This window comes from Prionailurus viverrinus, chromosome F2 (assembly GCF_022837055.1).
Source record: "Prionailurus viverrinus isolate Anna chromosome F2, UM_Priviv_1.0, whole genome shotgun sequence".
Taxonomy (NCBI): domain Eukaryota; kingdom Metazoa; phylum Chordata; class Mammalia; order Carnivora; family Felidae; genus Prionailurus; species Prionailurus viverrinus.
In genome coordinates this window covers 53,534,269-53,557,571 of record NC_062578.1, presented here as the reverse complement: position 1 = coordinate 53,557,571, position 23,303 = coordinate 53,534,269, and the positions used below count along the sequence as shown (strand labels likewise).

Genomic DNA, 23,303 nt, shown 5'->3' with positions numbered 1-23,303 from the left:
CAGAGGGATGTGTTTGGGGGAGCAATCCATGTGGAGTGAATTTTAAGAAGTGAGAAAACCAGGAAGTGGTCAATGATGGTCTGGTGGGAGGTGGAGCTGGATGGGTACTTTGGGGTTTATATATAGCCAAGAGGAATGGACTTTATTGACAAATATTTCCAAATCTGGCATAGTGCCTGACACTTAGAGGTACTTCTTGAGTAAAAACTAGGGAGCTATTTAAGGAAATTGAGCAGGAGGAATACAGGATAAACGCCAAATGACAGAGGGTGGCCAGCTGCTGATCATCAGAATAGCAGGATTTGTTAAATATTAGCCAAGGCCCTGCTGACATTTGTCTGACATCTAATCCTTCCTTTCTAATTCCCAGTGCTACCAATTTAACCAAAGCCTTACAATACTATAACAGTTTCCTTCTCCCTGTAGTTTATAGACTTTCATCCTTTGAATCTTTAATTTGTTTAAGTGCCTCATTTTCTGATTATGAGGACTTATTTGAACATAGAAGGTTTTCATACATTTTTTTTAAAAGGTGAATGACTGAGAGTCATAGCTTAGCAATCTTTTGAAACAGACTGACAGTGTATATAGGGGGCTTCCAAAATCCTTTTACTCAACAACAGTAATAGGATTATTTACCTCTGAATTGAGTCTTCTGTTTCCCTTCAAACTAGGGAATACAAGCTGGTGTCCTCCTCAGGCTTCTGTTTTTTTTATTTCTTGGAGGAGATGGTCTTTATAATAATCATTGTTAATTGGTCACATTCTTAGGTTATTGAAACAGCACAATCCAATGGGCTGCTCAAGTGTGTGGTTTTTTTTTTTTAATCACATGGTAAATTAGGTCTAGAGAAACTGGGTAAGTTATTAATAATTAACTCTTAAAAATATTAAAGGTATTTATTTATATTTTTACCTTAGGTATCTTAATGCAATACAGACAATGTGTCCACATATTCTGCGCTATTTGACTACTGCCGTCATAACAAACAAAGATGTTCGAAAACGCCGACAGGTACTAAAAGATCTGGTTAAAGTTATTCAACAGGTAAAAACTAAAATCTTTTTTAAAAAATGTTTATTTATCTTAAGAGAAAAAAAGAGACCGGGCATGTGTGTGCGCACACGAGCAGGGGAAGGGCAGGGAGAGGGGGAGAGAAAATCCCCAGCAGACTCTATGCCCATTGCTGAGCCTAATGTGGAGCTGGATCTCACAACCTGAGCTCATGACCTTAGCCAAAATCAAGAGTCAGACACTTAACTGACTGAGCCACCCAGGTGTCCCCCAAAACTAAAATCTTTATTAACTTTTAAAACTCTAAACTACATCTAACATCTGTTTCTAAAGTAGGACCCTTAGTTCTTAAGGTAAAATGTTTTAAAAATAGGAGAAAGGTTACATGAAGTATACATAGAGAGGAGCCCAGGATACTCAAATGGGCATTTACTATCTTTAATTCCAGTATATACTTATGCCAGATGTAGTATGGAATGAATACTGCTCTCTGCTAGGTGGATACTTAATATATATCGTTTATTAGCATTGCCTTTATTGCAGAGTGAAGGAGATTTGAAGCTTGGCATTTCTGGGAGATCTCTTACCTACCTAATTGCAGAGTAGTGATCTCTACATAGAATATGGTATTAATAGTCCCCAAGTTGTACAAAAGCTGCAGCCCTACTGGTTGATTTTTAGTGAGTTTCTCAGTAATCACTATGGGTTAGAAAAAGAACTTAAGTGCTGTTTTGACCTAAGGATAAATTAAATACCAAGAGACAAATTCAGCAGGTTATGAATGAATGCCCTTATACTTGGGGATGTTATTGAGTAAGGAAGACTTTTGGCAATAGAGGAACTTGAAACCATTTGGAATGGTTCTAGGATGAGAATATATAGAGAACTCAGTCTGGAAGACATTATATGCTTACGGTTGGGCCTAAAATCAGGATATGAGCAATTGCTTTGAGACGATGACACTAGGTAATTTGCTAGAAATTAATAACAAAGGAGGAGAAACCAGGAATATTGGGATATTCTAGGGTCAGTCTACCACCAAACAGTGTTGAATCAAATCCAACTTGACCTTTGACATAATTTTACAGGAGTCTTACACATATAAAGACCCAATCACGGAATTTGTTGAGTGCTTATATGTTAACTTTGACTTTGATGGGGCTCAGAAAAAGCTGAGGGAATGTGAATCAGTAAGTATGAATTTTTACTTATAAATTAATATTTAATGTTTGGTTATTGTAAAAGTTAACTTTGCAGTGTTTTATTAAAGTAATTATATCACAAATATATATTAATCTTAAAATGACTGATGTTTTAGAAATGTGCGAGATGTAGACATTTTTAATATTGCCATATGTGTATGCTTTTGTTAGTACAGTTTGTTAAAACATTGGTGGCATTAGAAATTCACACGTATGCCCATGATTCCATATCTTATTCTATATTAGTGAATATGTGAAGTATTTCCTGTGTGTGTACAAGATTGTATAGAACTGCACATTCTGAGATTCTAAATTTGTTTCATAAGTGGGCCTGTCTTTAGAATTTTTCACATGATTGTACTGAACATTTACTATAAACCAGTCAAGCTATAAGGGCATGAATTTTATCACAATGTCTTCTGTTGATTGGTAGAAACTAAAGTACCTTCAAGCAGCTGAGTTAGATTTATCAGCTTTTTTAAATGTTAGTTTGTAGAGTTTTAAGAAATTAAGAACTTACCTGTTAAATGCATTTACCAAATCCATAAGTTATCAGTTGTCAGTTTTATTTTTGAACCCAAATGTTAACACAAAATATAAAGAGTTTGTTGAAGGATTAAGATCTTATTTCCCTAAGGACAAGAAAATTATCATGTAAATACAACTTCAGGGGTGATTTTCACACATTGGACAAAATAAAATAGACTCGAGTGTGATAATTTGTATTCATGTAGTCATATGTAGTGTTATTATGTATTATGTGTTGGTATATGCCAGTACACTAAGTAGCTGGTTAGGCCTGGTTGAGGCCAAGGGGCACTTGGTTATTACTGTGGAGTTAAAATACCCTCTTTTAATTATGATACCTTCTGTGGAATAGGAGCCACCCCTTGAATTTTTCTCCTTTGTAGATTTCCAAGTCTGTTTACTTCACAAATATGCATATGTTTAGTCTGTTCATAATGATTTTGAGTACCTAGAAGAGATATGTTATCTACACAGCATTTATTTCGGATAACGGGCAGGGCAAAACTACTTTGTCAAAAGGTTGCTAAAGTCATCAATAGAACAAGGAAACACTGCAGTGCTTAAATTAGGTTGTTTTTTTTTTTTTTTTTCATATAGCATTCATTTACTTCTAGTTAAATTGTTAGAGGCCTGAGCATAGTATTCTAGAAAGTGCTGTGGTATATAACTTGTGATATAAGGTGAGAGAATTGCAGTAAAGCACACGGGAAGTATTTTGTGTCACATTTTTGAAAATTGCTTGTCAGTGCGGTTAATTTTTTTGTTACACTTTACACATAGGTACTTGTGAATGACTTCTTCTTGGTGGCTTGTCTTGAGGATTTTATTGAAAATGCTCGTCTCTTCATATTTGAGACTTTCTGTCGCATCCACCAGTGTATCAGCATTAAGTAAGAACACCCTGATTTGATTTGTATTTTCTACTTTTAAATTCCTGGAAATTTCCATTTACTGTAAAATTATACTTAATAGGATTCCAGTTAATTGGATTTTTGTTTTATTTCCCTTTGCTTTAGAAGAGAAAGAAAACAGTCTGATAGTGATTTATTAAAAATCCTAACTTTTGTTTTTATTATGGGATGGTACAGATTCAGAAATACCTTCTTTGGCTTCTATGTGTGTGGCATAGTATGATTTTTGAAAATGGTATCTTCATGGCAGTATTCTGATTGTTGGGTACCTTTTTAAAAAGTACTGTTATACTCTTATATAGGGAGAAAAGAGAAAATAACGTTTTAGAATGGTTTCAACAGGAGTTCAAATAAGGAAGAGATTAGCCCTTAGTGATTCAGAAATACTGTTGAAAGACTACATTTGGTAATCATTTCAGTTGATTGAGTTTGTTTTATTTAATTATATATTTGAATTCTCATATAGTAAGCTATGACCTCCTAAAATGTTGAAACATGGAAAGTATGGTGAATTTCAGTTCACATTTCCTTTGTTGTGTGAGAAAATTATTGGGGGAAAAATTGTGAAACTTATATAACCTATTAGAAACTAATTGTACATATTAGAATTTGAAAAATAACTAGTGCTGTTTGGCCACAGATGAAGTCAAACAGTAAATATGTTCCATAAATGTTTAAAAAATTACTTTAATGTTTGCCTCTTTGGAATTGTGTGTAGACCAAAGTTTTTCTTTACTGCCATTTGTTTTTGCTGAGGCATCCGTACTTGTTTGCCTAATTTTACTGGGTGGTTATTGAAGTGGTTTTTCAGAGTTTGAAGTATGGTATAATCATGGTGCTTCTCCTACGGGAATTAAAGCCTTGACCAGTTTTATTAGTACTTTACTATAGCTAGCAGACATAATTTAAAATATCTGATTCTCTTGAAGAATACTTGCATATTCCTAATATGTTATTGGTTATTGGTTGTGAAATAAAGAGATGAATCATGTGGGATGCAGTTACAATAGGTAACAGTTCTTGCAATGCCCTTTTTTTCTTTTTTTAGAGATTTATAATTCAGTCTTATGAAAGAGGGATGCTAATATTTTGTTTTTTCTTGCAGACTTTCCCCCATTTCTTATTAGAATATGGTCACTTGGGTGTTTTGCTTTGTCTAGGACTATATTTATCCTTGTTATCAGCCTTTTGAAAGCAAATTCTCCTTTTTATATCTTTAGTACCTAGTATGGTGACTCTGTACATTAGAGATGCTCAGTAAATACTTGTTAAATGAATAGATTTCTTTGCATTAGTGAATTTGTGTTTTTGTCCACAATAATGCTTTTTCACTGAGGTACCATGAGTAAAGTTTGTTCCAGCTCTAGCTTCTTCCCTTTATTAACTTGAGGACTTTGTATTCATTATTTTCCTTTTTTGAGATTTGGTTTACCATGCTTAACAGTGAAATAAAGTATTTGTCCTGTGTACTCAAGAGAAAAGTGCAGCTCAGAGGATATAATATAGTGGAAATACATCATCTATAAGCTTTTATGTGACTTTATCATTACCTAATAATTTTTTAAAGTTGGTATCAGTGTAGTTTTGATGTTTTTCTTTGAATGCTGTAGTTCTTTGATCCCAGTAGTTTTTTTGTAGCTTTAGACAAAGTCTAAAGCATTTTCAGACTAAAGTTCTAGTGGCTTTCTAAAGTCCAGAAATCTTTTCTCTTTTATAATGATAGTATTTCCTTTGTATTTCAGTTGTTTAAATGCTTTTGGCTGTGTGTGGAATGTTCTATAACTCAGGTGATTTTGGATACTTACATTATAATGCATTTTCTTCAATTATTAAGGAATTTTAGAGTTGGAAGAAATCTTGGGGAGCTTCTGATCCAACAGTGCAGTTACTGAATCATCAACAGTAGGGCTTTTTTCTGCACTAATGGAAATGTTATGTATCTATATTGTTTAGTATAGTAGCCAATAGTCCATTTGTGGCTTTTTTTTTTTTTTTAAGAGAGCAGAGAAGGGGCAGAGGGTAGAGAGAATCTCAAGCAGGCTCCACACCCAGCACGGAGCTGATGGTGGGGCTTGTTTTCACAACTCTGAGATCATGACCTGAGCCAAAATCACTTAGCCACCCAGGCATCCCCATTTGTGGCTTTTGAACACTTTACATGTGGCTCAGATTTCAAATTATAGAACCATGGTTTAAATCCTGTGTGTGTGTGTGTGTGTGTTAGAACTTGTTTTCAAATGTGACATTATATATATATATTTCTGTGTATATATAAGTCAAATTATAGTCCCTTTATGCTTGCTTAGCTTGTACCTCTGTTCAGCTTTCCTCCTGACTACTGAAGCACTTTGGTGGACGCTAAGACTTCTGGAAACACAGTTTTACCAAAAAAACCCACAAAAAACAAAAAACCAGATCCAGTACAACTCCTTTGTTTTCTAGTGGTTTTGTAGCCCCTTATTTATAGCTAGGAAACTTAATGCTCAGAGACATTGAGCTGTGTAGTTCTTAATGACGGAGCCTGAACTAATAGATCTCTGACATTCATTGTATTATACCTCACTATAAATTCTTTTTTTTTCATTGTGCACAGTTGATATTTTTAGAAATATCAGATTGAGACTAATTTATCATTATTCTTTTCACTAAAAGCCAGAGGATAAAGATGGAAACCGTTAAGTCACTGTTTAACTTTGTGTCTCAGAATCATTATAGAGTTTTATTTTATTTTACAAATACAGATTTCCTGAAGCCATTTCAAAGTTTTTGGATCAGATTTTCTGGATATGTTCTGCTGTGATGTCTAACAGAGCTACTACCCTATACCTTCAAAGTGGTTATTCACCAAAGCACATCCAGGATTGAGAACCACTGCATCAAGTTGCCAGTTTTTTAGGCACACATTTACATCCTGTTAAAGTAATGGAGTGAAAAATCAGTGATTTAGTATTTTTAGTATATAAGGAATTAAGAAGATAGGGGCAGAGCAGAAAGTATAGCTATGGGTGAAAAAGAAATAGTTGTCTTATAGCAACAACGAGATCTCTGTAAGGTTCATTGGCAGGGTGGAGGGTGTGTACAGTAGGACTTAGTCTAGGGGTTAGGTTTTTCATTTTTTAAAGCTGCTTTAATGGGTTTGGAATATGGTTTAAAATAATGTTAAACATTTAAGTTGGGCTTTTATAAATACAGAAAACATCAAAATGCAGACTCTACGGATTTGAAATCCATGGTAATGACCAACAGCTTATTGTTTACCTTTTAATAGTACATAGAAAAAACTCATTGTTCTGTAATCCAGATGTTTCTGTTTCTATTTGTTTAAGATAGAAAGAGACACACACAGTATGTGAGTGAGCAAGGGACAGAGAGAGAGAGGGAGGGAGAGAGAATCCCATGAGAGAGGGGGAGAAAGTGCAGAGCCTGAAGCTGGACTCAAGCTCACCTGATGTGGGGCTCAAACTCAGGAACCAGGAGGTCATGCCCTGAGCCAAAGTCACATCCTTAACCGACTGAGCAACTCAGGTGCCCCTGTAATACAGGTTTTTAACCCAGGTGTACATCAAAATCATCTGGAGAACTTAAAACAACATTAACTTAAATTTTAAAAAGTATAGATTTCCAAATCTCTGGGATCAAGGCTTGGGAATCTGGGTTTAAAGCTTCCCAGGTACACTCAGCCTTTGGTGGAAACATTGCTCTGAATTAGTGATGTGTAGTCCTGACAGCATATTAGCATCAAGTGGGAAGCTTTTAAAAAGAAATAAACAAAAATAAAGAAGGACTATGTTTTTTTAAAGCTCCTCTAAGTAATTCTGATGTAAAACCCGTTTTTAATTACACTTTTTATTTTGTGATGATTATAGATTCACATGAGGTTATAGGAAATAATAAATCCCCTTTGTTCTTCACAGTTTCCCATTTACACAGTTCACATTTCCAGTGATAACATCTCGCAATAATATCTCACAAACTGTAGTAAAATATTACAACCAGTGTATTGATATTGATACATTCTCATCTGTTAACCATTTCTATAATTTTGTTACTTGAAGAATATGCAAAAACTTTTTTAAAAGGTAATGTTCAACTTTCCAGAGAGGATAGACACACTAGGTGTCATGATTATGATGTAATTAGCAGCAGTATGACTAGTATAGGTCTTCAAAGAAGAAAATACTGCAGATGTGAATGAGTGCCTCTTGTGGCCAAGCACTGGTTAGAAGGTAGTGAGCACACCCTCAGAACTTTAAATCCAGAGGAAGAAGCAAATTAAATAAAGACAAAATTATAAGTTATGATAGGTGTTTTGAAGAAAAATAGAGTAATGAGAATGACATGGACATAATTTATAAATTGTGTGTTGGAAAATCCCAAAGTAATTTAGATTAAAGCTTTAGTGAACCCTGTTAACTCTGCAAATGGAATATGTTTAAGCTGAAAAGTAGACTTTTTTCCCCACTGTATACTAATCATGACACAGTATTCCATTCACAAGTTTGTGCTGACCTATTTCTCTGCTTCTAATTAATCTAAAATTATTTAATATTCTGTCCTTTTTGGGGGGACCAGGGGAAGGATTGGTCTCCAGCCTCCTTTCTGTCCAAAAGTGGACACATTTTAAATGCTCAAGAGAATAGTACATATTCTAGAACCAATGGTTGTTTATTAAACAACTTTTTCCATTAGTGATTTGGAACATTCTCAGTTGATAGGTTTCTTGACTAAACACATGTGATAGTCATATCTTTATAAAAATGCATATCTTTTTCTTTTTAAATTGAGAAAGCTCTTTATTTTTTTTAATTTATTATTTTTTTAACGTTTTTTTATTCTTATTTTTGAGACAGAGAGAGACAGAGCATGAATGGGGGAGGGTCAGAGAGAGAGGGAGACACAGAATCTGAAACAGGCTCCAGGATCTGAGCTGTCAGCACAGAGCCCGACGCGGGGCTCGAACTCATGGACCGTGAGAACATGACCTGAGCCGAAGTCGGCCGCTTAACCGACTGAGCCACCCAGGCGCCCCAAAAATGCATATCTTTATAAAGAATGTTTTTAGGGGTGCCTGGGTGGCTCAGTTGGTTGAGTGTCTGACTTCAGCTCAGGTCATGATCTCATAGTTCACGAGTTCAAGCCCTGCATCGGGCTCTGTGCTGACAGCTCAGAGCTTCTAGCCTGCTTTGGATTCTGTCTCCCTCTCTCTCTCTCTGCCTCTCCCCCACTCATTCTCTCTCTCTCTCTCTCAAAAATAAATAAAAACATTTTAAAAAAGAATGTTTTTATCAGTTTATATACAACCTTATAGATTTGTAGGATAAGTTACCAATCTGTTTACTATAAAGTATGCAACATCTGTCATAAAAGATTACTGTGGTGGGATTTAATTTAGTATAGTTGAACAGTTTATGAGATATGGTGTGTGTCTGAAGTTTAAAAGCTGTTCTAGAGTAATTCTTGGACCAGTTTTCAATTGTAGATAAAAATAAAGTATGGAAGTAATACTTTGAATGTGTGTGATAAACATGTTGGAGCATACATTAATGTAATTTTCCTTTAGAGAGTTAGTTTGACTTTTCACAAAAGAAGATATTTGCCAACTACTCTTAAAGCCATTCTACTTTGTTAAATAACATTTTAGATGTTAATATTTTTCTTAAAGTTCTTATTAACTTTCTTACAGTTACTATTCATAATTTTATTTCCTGATATTAAAGAAAAATATAGAAAGGTGTATTTCCGATGGAGATAAACTCGTTTCAAAAATATTTTTGTATTTCTGTGTTAACTGTTAAGTAATATATGACATACCTTGGAGATACTGCGGGTTTGGTTCCAGGCCACTGTAATAAAGTGAATATCACAATAAAGCTGTTCAAATGGGGGCACCTGGGTGGCTCAGTTGGTTAAGCATCTGACTCTTGATATCGACTTAGGTCATGATCTCAGAGTCATGAGATCAAGCCCTATGTCAGGCTCATCACTGAGTGTGGAGCTTACTTGGGATAAAAGCTAGTTGAATGAATTTTTTTGTTTCCCAGTGTATATAGTCTGTAGTCTGTTAAGTGTGCAATGTAGCATTATGTCTAAAGAATGTACATACCTTAATTTAGAAATATTACTAATGGAGCACCTGGGTGGCTCAGTCAGTTGAGTGTCTGACTCTTGATTTCTCTGTCTCTCTCCCTCTCTGCCCCTTTCTTGGCTCACATGTGTGCTCGCTCTCTCTCAGAATGAATAATAAACATTTTTTTAAAATATTACTAAAAAATGCTAACCATCATCTGAGCTTTTAGTGAATCATAATCTTTTTGCTACTGAAGGGTCTTGCCTCGATTTTAATTGCCCCTGACTGAACAGGGTGGTGGTTGCTGAAGATTGGGGTAGCTGCTGCAATTTCTTAACATAAGACAATGAAGTTTCCCACATAATATTGACTCTTCCTTTCACAATTTCTCTGTAGCATGTGATGCTGTTTGATAGTATTTTACCCACAGTAGAACTTCTTTCCAAATGGGGAGTCTTTTCTCTCATACCCTGTCCCTGCTCTATCAACTAAGTTTATGTAATATTCTAAATCCTCTGTTGTCATTTTCAATAATCTTCACCAAGAGTAGATTCCATCTCAAGAAACCACTTTCTCTACTCATGCATCAGAAGCAACTCCTTATCTGTTAAAGTTTTACCATGAAAGTATAGCAATTCAGTCACATCCTCAAGTTCCACGTCTCATTCTCGTTCTCTTCCTATTTCTACCACATCTGCAGTTATTTCCTCACTGAAGTCTGGAATTTTTAAAAATCATCTGAGGCTTGGAATTAACTTCTTCCAAACCCCTGTTAATGTTGATATTTCGACCTCTTCCCATGAATCACAAATAATCTTAATGGCATCTTTTTTTTTTTTAATTGTTTTAATGTTTGTTTATTTTTGAGAGAGAGGGAGCAGAAGCTGGGGAGGGTCAGAGAGAGGGAGACACAGAATCCGAAGCAGGCTCCAGGCTCTGAGCTGTCAGCACAGAGCCTAACGCGGGGCTTGAACTCAAACTGCGAGGTCATAACCTGAGCTGAAGTCAGACGCTCAACTGACTAGGCCATCCAGGCGCCTCTGTTAATGGCATCTTAATGGTGAATCTTTAGGAGGTTTTCAATTTACTTTGTCCAGATTCAACAGAAGAATCACTGTGTATGGCAGTTATAGCCCTAGGAATTTCTTAAATAATAACACTTGAAATTACTCCTTGATCCGTGGACTTCAGAACGGATGATGTATTAGCAGGCACGACAACAACATTAATCTCATTGTACGTCTCCATCAGAGCTCTTGGGGTGATGAGGTGCCTTGTCAGTGGGCAGTAATATTTTGAAAGGATTTTTTTTTCCTGAGCAGTAGATCTCAACAGTGTGTTTAAAATATTCAGTAAACTATTTTGTAAACAGATGTGCTATCATCCAGGGTTTGTTGTTCATTTACAGAGCATAGGCAGAGTAGATTTAGCATAATTCTTAAGAGCCCTAGGATTTTGGGGATGGTAAATGAACCATTGGTTTCAGCTTAAAGTCACCAGCTGCATTAGCCCCTAACAAGAGGGTCAGTCTGTCTGTCCTTTGAGGCTTTGAATCCAAGCATTGACTCCTCCTCTCTAGCTGTGTAAGTCCAAGGTGGCATCTTCTTCCAATATAAGGCTGTTTGGTCTACATTGAAAATCTATTGTTTGGTGTAGCCATGTTCATTAATTATCTTAGCTAGACCTTCTGGATAACTTGCTGCTTCACCTTGGGTACTTTTATGTTCTGGAGATAGCTTCCTTTCTTAAATTTCATGGCCAGCCTCCAGGAACTTCAATTTTTTTTTTCCTTGGCCTTTCTTACTTCTCTCAGCCTTCATAGAACTGACAGGGAATGTTGTGCCTGTTTTGGTCTTTTTTCCAGACCACTAAAACTTCCTATCAGCAGTAAGGCTGTTGACTTCTTATCATTCGTGTATTCACTGGAGTAGCACTTTTAATGTCCTGCAAGAACTTTTCCCTTTGCATTCACAACTTGGCTAACTGGCATAAGAGGCCTACCTTTCAGGCTGTGTCAGCTTTTGACATGCCGTCCCCACTAAACTTAATCATTTCTAGCTTTTGATTTGAACTAAGAGACATGCGACTCCTCCTTTCACTTGAACACTTAGAGGCCATTGTAGGGTTATTAATTGGCCTAATTTCTGTATTGTTGTGTCTCAGGGAATAGGGAGGCCTAAGGAGTGAGAAATGGGGAACAGCCATCACTAGAGCAGTCAGAACACACACATTTATGGGTTAAGTTTGCTGTCTTACGTGAGTTTCATGGTACTTCAAAACTGTTAACAGTAGTAACATCAATTATCACTGATTACAGATGACCGTAGCAAATATAACAATAGTGAAAAAGTTTGAAATCCTGTGAGAAGCACCAAAATGTGACACAAAGACATGAAGAAAGCAAATGCTGTTGGAACAATGTAACTAGTAGACTTGCTCTTTGCAGGGTTGCCACAGACCTTCAATATTTAAAAAAATGTAGTATCTGTGAAGCTCAGTAAAATGAAATTCAATTAGAGGTATGCCTATATTCTTATTTTTGACTAAGGAGATATTGGAAAATTCAGTGAGAATCTTTAGTTGTCACACAGCATTAAGCATTTGTCAGTTTTCTCCTTTTTTCTTTCTCCTATTTCCTTCCAGTTTTACAGTTCAGCAGTTTATTCTTAATACTCATTCTTAAATTAGCTGTCCTACCTTTGTAAAAGACTGGAGTACTTTGGATATGCTAAATAGTTGGCCTCAGTCTTCAGTGAAAAGCAGGCAAGAGGACCCCATAGGTAAATGCTTAAGTTCATAGTTTTTGAAATACATAAAATTAGTAATTAAAAACCTGAAAGAAAATTGACCTAGAGTTGGTGGAACCCTAATTGGTTCTCTAGATTTAGACTGATGTTCCTAGGTAGGACCACTGGTCTTAATTACTGCCCAGAAACAAGGAAAGTATCTGGTTTTGTGCTAGAGGCATGAACGTGTTTAATGAAACAGAACTGAGGGTGAAATACTTACACTTTGTCTTTTTGAAATAGCACTTAGGATCCTATATATTTCCTTTTTTTTTTTTTTTTTTTTTTTTTGGTCACTGAAAAATTATTAACATTTTGCTGTAGTCAGAGTTACTACTAATAATTTGTCATACTGGATTTTGTATTTTATTTTAAATTCTTTCTCACAATAGGTTTATATGCTATTTATGTTTTTTCCTAGGACTTTTATGGCTGTATTTTTTCTATTTAAATTCACGTAGGATTTATACTTGGGAATAGAGAATTAGGAAGACACTACCTTTTTTTTCCCTAAATGGCCCGTCAACATGATTTATTGAAAAATTATCTTTTCTCCCACTAATTTGAAATGACACCGATATCACATTTAAAATTGTCATTTGTATATGGGACTTTTTCTGAATGCTTTAATCTGTTGTAATTATCTCTGGGTTCCTGAACAAGCACCAAATTGTTTCAAACAAGATTTGTAATGTGTTTTAGTATTCACTATACTCTGTGGAGTTGATAATTGCCATTTTCCTCCCATTTGCTTAGTTGTTTTTCTTAGTGTCTTTATCACTAATTACACTTCAGACTGCTTGCCAGTTTATAAATCTCTTCTCAAGACTAATTACTCTATCAGTTATATCTGTGGGAAAAAGATCTGGACTTGTTGCTTTCTATGCCTGTTGCACATTTGTCTCCCTTTGTCCTTTGTTCTAAGGATTCCTTTAGTCTGTCTCCTGTAGTAGAGCTCCAGTTTTATTGTATTCCTTTTTTTCTTGATTTACTATCATATTTTGGTAAAGCATGTCCTTCAATAGCTTTATAAGGTTGTTTAGAGGTAAAATAGTCATATCTGAAAATGTCCATTTTACTCTCATATTTGAATAATGGTATTAGGCATGGTATTCTAGGTAGAAAACTACTTTATTCCAGAATTTTGAAGACTTTGTTCTGTCGCTTTCTAGAAGCTTTCTGCTCTAGAAGTCAGAAGCTATTTTTATCTCTGATCTTTTACATATAGGTGTTTTGTTTCCCTCTCTAACAATTTGAAGGATTATTTTTCTTTCCTCCCATTGCTCTGAAATTTCACGGTGATATATCTTAGTGTAGGTTTATTTTAATTCTTCATACTGGACCCTTTTAATTTGGGAACTCATGCCCCAGTTCTGGGAAACTTTTTTTTTTTTTTGCATTATTTCTTCAATGATTTATTTTCTTTTATTTTCACTGTTTATTCTTTCTGAAACTACTGTTGTTTGGATAGTGGATCTCCTGGACTAGACTTTTAATTTTTTTACCTTTTCTCTCCAATTTCCATACCTTTGTCTTTATGTTCTACACTCTGGGGAGATTTTCTCAACATCTTCTTCCAAACCTTCTGTAGGTAAAAAAACACAAATCCATGATGTCACATCTTTCAGTTCTTATTTTATGGATGCAGTATCACAACAGTTTGTAATTTTTCAAAGGATATTGCTAGCCTTTTATTTTAGTGTTTTTATTGAGCTATAATTGATACATATAACATATTAGTTTCAACATCATGGACAACATAATATATAACATAAGGATTTGATGTGAAATGGTCATCACAGTAAGTCTAGTTACCATCCATCACCACGCATAGTTGCAAAGATCTTTTTTGGTGATGGGAACTTTTAAGGTTTGCTCTCTTGGAAACTTTCAAATATACAGTGCAATATTATTAACAGTAGTCACTGTGCTATACATTACATCTCATGAATTATTTTATTATTAGAAGTTCGTGCCATTTGACCCCTTTTAACCAATTCACCTGTCCCTCCACCCATCACCACCTCTGGCAACCACCAATCTGTTCTCTGTATCAAGGCCTGTTTTTTTAGTTTTTGTTTTGCTTTGTTTTGTTTTGTTTAAGATTCCAGGGGTGCCTGGGTAGCTCGGTTGGTTGAGCATCTGACTCCTGATTTTGGCACAGGTCATCTTCCCAGGGTTGTGGGATTGAGCCCCACATTGGGGTCCATGCTGAGTGTGGAGCCTGCTTAAGATCCTCTCTCCTTCTGCCTCTCTCCCCAGTTTGCAATCTCTCTCTCTCTCTCTCTCTCTCTCTCTCTCTCTCTCTCTCTCTTTATATTAAAAAAATTATAAATGAAAAGAAAGAATTTCCACATATGGAATCCACATATAAAGTGAGATCATATAGTATTTGTCTTTCTCTGTCTTATTTCACTTAGCATAATGCCCTCAAGGTCATACATGCTGTTGCAAGTGGCAGGATTTTATTCTTTTTTATGGCTAATATTCATATAATATCTCCCACTTTCTTTATCCACTCACCCATCAATGGATACTTAATTTGCTTCCATATCTTGGCTATTGTAAATTAGCTGTAGTGAACATGGGTGTACATAAATCTTTTTGAGTTAGTGTTTTGTTTCCTTTTGTTAAAACCCAGAAGTGGAATTACTGGCTCATATGGTAGTTGTATTTTTAATTGTTTGAGAAGTCTATGCTGTTTTCCATCCAGCATGTATCAGTTTACATTTCCACCAACAATGTACAAGTCTTCTCTTTTTTCCACATCCTTGCCAACACTTGTTATTTCTTGTCTTTGATAATAGCCATTCTAAGTGTGAGATGATATCTCATTGTAGGTTTGATTTGCATGTCATGTACCTGTTGGCCATCTGTATGTCTTCTTTGGGAAAATGTCTATTTAGGTCCTCTGCCCATTTTTTAGTTAAATTATTTGGTTTTTTGTTTGTTTTTGTTTTTTGCTATTCAGTGGTAGTAATTCCGTATATATTTTGGATATTAACCCCATAGATATGTCATTTGCAATATCTTCTACCATTTGGTAGCTTACTCTTGCATTTTGTAGATGGGTTCTTTTGCTATGCAGACTTTTTAGTTTGATAAAGTCCCACTTGTTTATTTTTGCTTCTGTTGTCTTTACTTTTGGTGTCAGATCAAAAAATCATTGCCGGGGTGCCTGGGTGGCTCAGTCGGTTAAGCGTCCGACGTCAGCTCAGGTCACGATCTCACGGTGCGTGAGTCCAAGCCCCGTGTCGGGCTCTGGGCTGATGGCTCAGCGCCTGGAGCCTGCTTCTGATTCTGTGTCTCCCTCTCTCTCTGCCCCTCCCCCATTCATGCTCTGTCTCTCTCTGTCTCAAAAATAAACGTTAAAAAAAAAAAAATCATTGCCAAGGCTGATGTCAAGGAGCTTACCACCTGTGTGTTCTTAGAGGAGTTTATAGTTTCAGGTCTTAGGTTCAGGTCTTTATTCAGTCTTTAATATATTTAGAGTTAATTTTGTTTATGGTGTAAGATAGTGGTCCATTTTCAATCTATTACATGTGGTTGTCCATTTTCCCCAGCATCATTTATTGAAGAATATATAGTCAAACAATATATAATTCTCCATTGTATATCCTTAGCTCCTTTGTCATAAATTAGTTGAACATCTATGCAAAGCTTTGTAACAATAGTTTGAAATTAGGAAGTGTTATGCTTCCAGCTTTGTAATTCTTGCTCAAGATCACTTTGGCTACTTAGGGTCTTTTGTGGTTCCATATGTATTTCTCATTTAACATATTCAATATGTTGTTGCATTACTTGAGAAAGGTGTGCTAGTCAACTTAAAGATATATATAAGGGACATTTACACAAATATTTAGATGTCAGCTTTAAGCTGCCAGATGAGGTTGAGAGTTTATAAAATCTGAATAATCTGGAAATTATTTTTGTGTTTAAAATCTAGATCAAATAGATACTTTTCTCAGAAATTCTGCATTTCAATACATTTTGTCTTTTAGTGTATTGATAAACTGAGTTAATTTAAATAACACAAGGTAAGCATGGTGTAGGATAGCTTAAGCCAACGTTTTGTTTTTTTAAGCTTTAATAGGATTTATAGTTTTATTTTTAAAACTTAACTATTTTTGTATAAAATCACTGGACTATAAGAGTATTGTCAAGTTTTGAGGATTTCTTTCTATCAGTCATTTAATTTCTTTTACCCTGTATATTTTCCTGTTACTTAAAAGACACTGGACTGTTGCCACATTCTTTAATTCACTCTCAGAGTGATTGGTAGCATAGATAACCTGAGATGCCATCAATAATTTATTAATACTTCTTGGACATTATTCAGGTTTTTCTTTGACTTGATTTAATACATAAAGGATCAACAAGCACAATGCAAAGCAGTAAATCCCCAGCGTAGGATTATGGGTCAGAGTTTGCAGATATTTGTGGGTCTTGATGCATGTTGCCATATTGCCCCAGCCATGTTGGAATATGAGATAGAATATGGATGTAAAGAAAGAAAGGATGAAGAATTCTCTATGGAGTTATACAGAGTAGACTTTTCTGTCTTTTATGTTAAAATCTGACCTTAAATATTTCCTTAAATAAGAAGTCCCCAAACCTCCAGACTAGAATAGTAAACTCTTGTGCATCTCACATAGCTCTTTCTACTTTATTCATCTTTACACTTAAAATAGTTTATATATTTTGGGGATGAAGTTATTGTTTGGGGATGAAGTTATTGTCCTCTACTCCCCAACCCCTGGCTTAAACTTTATAAAAGTGAGGAACAGACTGTATTTTCTTGTTAGCATCTAACAGTTCATATTTTGTTGAGTGAATGCCAAGGAAGGAAGATAATTGGTTTGGTTTGGCTGGCATGTAGTGTTCATGGGAGAGAATAATGGGAATTTGAAAGTGAGGTTGTAGCCGAATTGTATAGAACCATGAATGAGATATTTAGAAGTTTGGATTTTATTGTTTCGGTAAAAGGACTATGTTAAAGTTTTGAAAGGAATTTGGGAATAAACTGGTTAGTTAGCAATTATATAAAATAGATTAAGGAGAGACTGGAGAGGTAGATGAGTTAAAAAAAAAAAACAACTAGGAAACACTAATAGAGCCTGAACTAGAGAAGTGACTAGTATAGGAGTCAGTAAATTTTTATTAATTGTCTCCTGTAAACTGGGCATTGTGCTAATTGCTAGGTTGATAACAGTGAACAAAGAAACTTTGGTACATTCTCTTTGGCTGCATATACAGTGTATCATGAAAGCAGATACTCAACAACAGAAAGTTACACCTATTATATCTGCTCCAAAGAATATAGAGGGGCTATGAAATCAAAGATATATTACAGTTTACGGAGGTGTCGTGGAAGGCTTATGAGGGTACTGTTTTTTTTTTGTTTTTTTTTTTTTAATTTTTTTTTTCAACGTTTATTTATTTTTTGGGACAGAGAGAGACAGAGCATGGACGGGGGAGGGGCAGAGAGAGAGGGAGACACAGAATCAGAAACAGGCTCCAGGCTCTGAGCCATCAGCCCAGAGCCCGACGCGGGGCTCGAACTCACGGACCGCGAGATCGTGACCTGGCTGAAGTCGGACGCTTAACCGACTGCGCCACCCAGGCGCCCCGAGGGTACTGTTTTAGCTGAGACCTGTGTAACAGTTAAGTGAAGATGATGGATGACCCTTTTAAGCAGAAGGCACAGTATATGCAAAGGTCCTGAAGTGATTAAAAACCTGGCAAGTGTAATGAATAGAGAGGTTTAGTATGGTGGGTGGAGAGGAAAGTCTTTCAAGATGACAGTAGAGTGGTTAGATAAAAGGCAGTGGTTAAAGAGAATTCTAGGTCTTCTCAGTTAGATGTGACAACATCTAGAGGAATCTAATAGATAACCTAGGCTTCAAGACCATGTTTCATTATAATTTTAGTTATTTAAACAGCCTCATAAATAGGTTATATATTATCATTTTAAAGCATCTTTACCAACTCTACATAATTCATAGCTTACTGAGAATAATTTTTCTGCTCTTTAAAATAGAATATAGTGGTTTAGCCAAACCATAAGAGACTCTTAAAAACTGAGAATAACCTGAGGGTTGATGGGGGGTGGGAGCTCGGGGAGGGTGGGTGATGGTCATTGAGGAGGGCACCTGCTGGGATGAGCACTGGCTGTTGTATGGACCAATTTGACAATAAATTTCATATTAAAAAAAATAAAATAGAATATAGTGATCTTAAACATTGGAATTTTAATATATTTAGTACAGTTTCTTTTGTGCTTTTCAGAGTAAAATGCTTTGGCCTCACTTTAATGAGTTATATTTGGGGGGATGCAGGAGGCATACGAAAGATAAATTGCTATAGGAGGTGATAAAATAATCAGTATGTTTTGGAAAATCTGTTCTTTACATTTAGAGTTGAGTTTTAGGTAAGAGTAGCAGACATTTGCTTACTATAGAAGTGTAGAGACAATGAAATTTACACATTTCTAAAATAAGTCAAGCACCAGCAGGAAACACAGGAGTTTATGGGAAACCACAGGAAACACCAGTTGCAGGAATTTTTACTAGTCAAAAACACACCTGCTTGTTTAAGTAAGTTGATGTAGTTCCCTATTTTTAGTAGCTTAAATAAAATTAAGGTTATTAGAGAACAGTGATAAAGAGAATAAAATGAAGTCCATGAAATTGAATTAATAGTCATGGATTAATTGTTCTTTCTGCTTGCTGAGAATGTTGTATTTAGAGCAAAATCGATCACAGAAAGACAGAGAACAAAATTTTGACACATAAATCCAGGGAGTTTTATGGTGGTGTTTTTGCTTGTATTCATCAAGATGTTATTAGCTCCAAGCATATTTTAAGGATAAGTTTTTTTTTTTTTTGAGTTTATTTATTTTGAGAGAGACAGAACGAGCTGAAGAGGGACATGGAGAGAGAGGGAGGGAGAGAGAGAGTCCCAAGTAGACTCTGCACTGTTAGCACAGAGCCCTACACGAGGCTCAGACTCCCAAACTGTGAGATCATGGCCTGAGCCGAAACCAAGAGATGCTTAACCGACGGAGGTATCCAGGCTCACCTTTATGGATACATTTTAATTGTATATCTGCATAGATTTAGTTTGTACTTATTTTATTGATAACCTAACTTAAATTTTTCATTAAAGATTTTTTTTATGTTAATTTTTAGAGAGAGAGAGAGAGAGAGAGAGAGAGCGAGCGAGAGAGCGCAGGCAGGGATGGGGCAGATAGAGGGGGAGACACAGTCTGAAACAAGCTCCAAGCTCTGAACTGTCAGCACAGACATGGGGCTTGAACTCAGAACAGTGAGATTGTGACCTAAGCTGAAGTTGGACGCTTAACCCATTGAGCCACCCAGGCGCCACATTAATTTTTACATTTTGAACGAACTTCTGTTAACTCTTTTTCAATAAATGTGTAACATGGGGATAGCATAGATAATATTATTCTCATAAGGGTATTTTTATAAATTAGGTTATTTGTGTTGGAAAGTCTGGAATTACATAATGATATGATTGCCAGTGTCTTGACATAGGATCAGGAATTTTAGTTTATAATATTCTAAGGAAAGATTGTATTATTGGTACTCTAGTTCTTTTCATCAAACCAGTGATAACATTAGAGGGCCTGGCAAGTGTGTAATGTCTTCAAAGAAGACTGATGAAAAGAGAGCAGTTAATGTTTAAACATGCATATGTGAATACATTTATACTCTGTACTCTTTAATACTATATATGCACACTATTCCATCAGCTGAGTGGTTTACTTATGTACTGCCAAGGGGTGCTTTTATTAGTCCTGATAAATTGAGCTCTATAATGGTATCTTTTTACCCCAGTCATCTCCCTGGCTCCCTTCTCTCTCTCTCTCTCTCTCTCTCTCTCTCTCTCTCTCTCTCCCTCCCTCCCTCCCTCCCTCCCTCCCTCTTTCTCCTCTTTGTCTTCCTCCCTCCTCCACCCTCCTCGTATTTTATGTATGTGTATCTTTCTCCTTCCTTTGAAATTCATTGGCTAACATTTAGGTTGTATAGTGTACAATTCCCAGAGTGCCCTCGGAGTTTAATGCAAACATATACACCAGACCTGAGTTTTAGTTACTTCATTATATTATACTTATCACTGATGTTCCTTGTAGTAGGTTTAATTTGTATAATCATTATACATTATAAAACCTTTTCCTCTCTCAGAGCATTATTAATTGAGCACTTGCTAAGTGTAAGGTACTATTCTAGAAGCCAGAAAGATTTCTATAAATGTGAAATGTGGTCCTCTCCCCTCAAGGATCTTAACAGTCTGGTTGGTGGAATGGGGATAGGTCATGCACAGTATTAGATAATTGCACAAACATGGAATAGTGCAGTTATTAAGTCACAGTATTTAAGAGAGGTGATCCATAAATACCTGAAAGTCTCCATGCAGAGTGTGGTTCTCTATGGACATGAAACCAAGGTTTTAGACTCCATTAACATTGTTTTTACTTTTTTCATTAGCATGTTGGCAGACAAACTGAACATGACTCCAGAAGAAGCTGAAAGGTGGATTGTAAATTTGATTAGAAATGCAAGACTGGATGCCAAGATTGATTCTAAATTAGTGAGTATTATGTTAGTTATGCTACATCTTGATATAAGTTGCTGATTATTTTATGCTTTTTTGGGAATTTTTCATTAAGGACATTTTGTTCTATTCTGTTAGAATTTTTGCTTTGTTTTAAGGCAACAGCAGCCACCTGTTTTTTTTGTTGCTGGAGTTATATTGTCATCTCTGTACAGTGCATAAAAATGTGTGCAACAGTCAGGTAGTGTTGTGATGTCATGCTCATGACTTAGGGAAACTTGGTTGTAATATTACAGGATCAATTTCCCCTGTCTTATTTTAGGGTCATGTGGTTATGGGTAACAATGCAGTCTCACCCTATCAGCAAGTGATTGAAAAGACCAAAAGCCTTTCATTTAGAAGCCAGATGTTGGCCATGAATATTGAGAAGAAACTTAATCAGAATAGTAGGTCTGAGGTAAGAACCACATATTTTCTATTCAGTCTCGAATTTAGCAAGAATATAACATCATTATTACATCTTACATGTGTGGTTTAGTATTGATCTTTAAAAAATTGATTTTATCTGTCATATTTAACTATGTCAAAAAATATATATATCCCTTCTTTTGGTAAAGATCCTACATATTAGATATTAAACTTGAACAGCCATGTAATTTTGGAATCCCAAACCAGCTTTAATGCTTCTTAGCTATTACGATTATGTGTAACTGAAGGGTAGGAAATAGCTTCTAACTGCTTCCTAAACTAGATGGAACATTCAGAGACCTCATGTGATTGAAATTTTAACAGAGGTTTGTGTCCTTTGAGTAGTTTTTCAAAGAAGAGAAGGAAGAATTGGGAAATTATTGTTCATGACTGTTCCAGCCACGTCTAGAATAACTCAACCTAAAAAGATAACTTTTATATGATGTTATTTTCTGTATGCTTAAAGATCAATTTGTATTGACTTTTGTTATAATGTTGGTGATACTGTCATTGTTATACTTTATAATTGGTCAAAAACTGTTTCAGATGATATTTTGACTTGTTTTTTATTGTTGTAAGTGGCATAATTTAGAAATTGCAGAGGTCATTAAAATCTTAGAGAGGGGTTTGGGCAGGAGTACTGAAAGGAAATGCTAGTATCACTTTGTAAGTTAGCTTTTTCAGAAAGTACTTTCTTCTAACTCTGTCAATTTCCCTTTGCATGTTTTAGGCTCCTAACTGGGCAACTCAGGACTCTGGCTTCTACTGAAGAAGTGTATAAAGACAAGATGAAAAAACTATAAAAATGAAATAATAAAATCATTATATAAAGGATGACATGCATTTTAGAAACAACATTGTGTATAAATTTGGGGGGATTTGAATAAAATTGGCTGTGTTTCATTTTATCTTGTGAATTTCCTTGTGTATAGATGTGTGTATTTTTTTAACTTTTCATTTTGGAATAATTATAGATTCACAGAAAATTGTGAAAATAGTACAGAGAGGTCTCTTGTAGCCTAAACCTAGTTCACCCCAATTTTTTCATTTATGTTGCTATGATGCATTACCACAACCAGGATATAGACATAGGTACAATGTGTGTAAATAGCTCTATGCCATTTCATCACTTCTGTAGATTTGTATAGCCTTCAGTGCAGTCAAGATAAAGTACTATCTTCTTTTCTCTGCCATCATAGTGTGTTGGGTTGACTGTTCCTGGCTAAGAAACAAAAGCAGAATCACCCCATTCCCAAATGGATTCAGATGGAAACTAGTAATAAAATCAGGCACAACTCCCAACAGGCGGCGTTGGAGAAGAACCAGGCTGGGTCTATAAGGGATTGTATATGGGACGGCACACATATTTATGCTGCATGAAGGTCATGTGCTTGTATCCTGTCACTCTGTAAACATCACTATTACCTGAACAATAGATATGCTTTATTGGGGAAATGATTTTTCTGTTGGTGAGAACTTTTTTATATAAAAAAAAAAAAAAAAAACCAAAACAAAATATAAAGAACTATCATCATGAACTTCTCCCTCATGCTATTCCCTTCATGTTTATACCTACCACCGCCAGCTCTACCCTTAGAAACCACTAATTTGTCCTCCATCTCTGTTATTTTATCATTATGAGAATATTCTAGAAATGGAGTTCTTCAACATACACAAGGATAAAAGATACGTGCATATTGGCTTTTTATTTGGCTTCTGATCAGGTCACCCTCAGCCTGCAGTTAAGTT

General features: G+C 35.6%; 1 protein-coding gene across 1 annotated transcript in view; it reads left to right on the top strand.

The window, feature by feature from the left end:
- The window catches only part of EIF3E (eukaryotic translation initiation factor 3 subunit E), a 55,439-nt gene extending 32,977 nt beyond the window's left edge, over positions 1-22,462 (top strand). The window contains exons 8-13 of the mRNA XM_047842205.1: positions 922-1,048; positions 2,104-2,205; positions 3,526-3,635; positions 21,020-21,122; positions 21,409-21,543; positions 22,285-22,462. Coding sequence (XP_047698161.1) covers positions 922-1,048; positions 2,104-2,205; positions 3,526-3,635; positions 21,020-21,122; positions 21,409-21,543; positions 22,285-22,323 — 616 coding nt within the window. The 3' untranslated portion in view covers positions 22,324-22,462. The remainder of the gene's footprint in view (positions 1-921; positions 1,049-2,103; positions 2,206-3,525; positions 3,636-21,019; positions 21,123-21,408; positions 21,544-22,284) is intronic.
- The last annotated feature ends 841 nt before the right edge of the window (positions 22,463-23,303 follow it).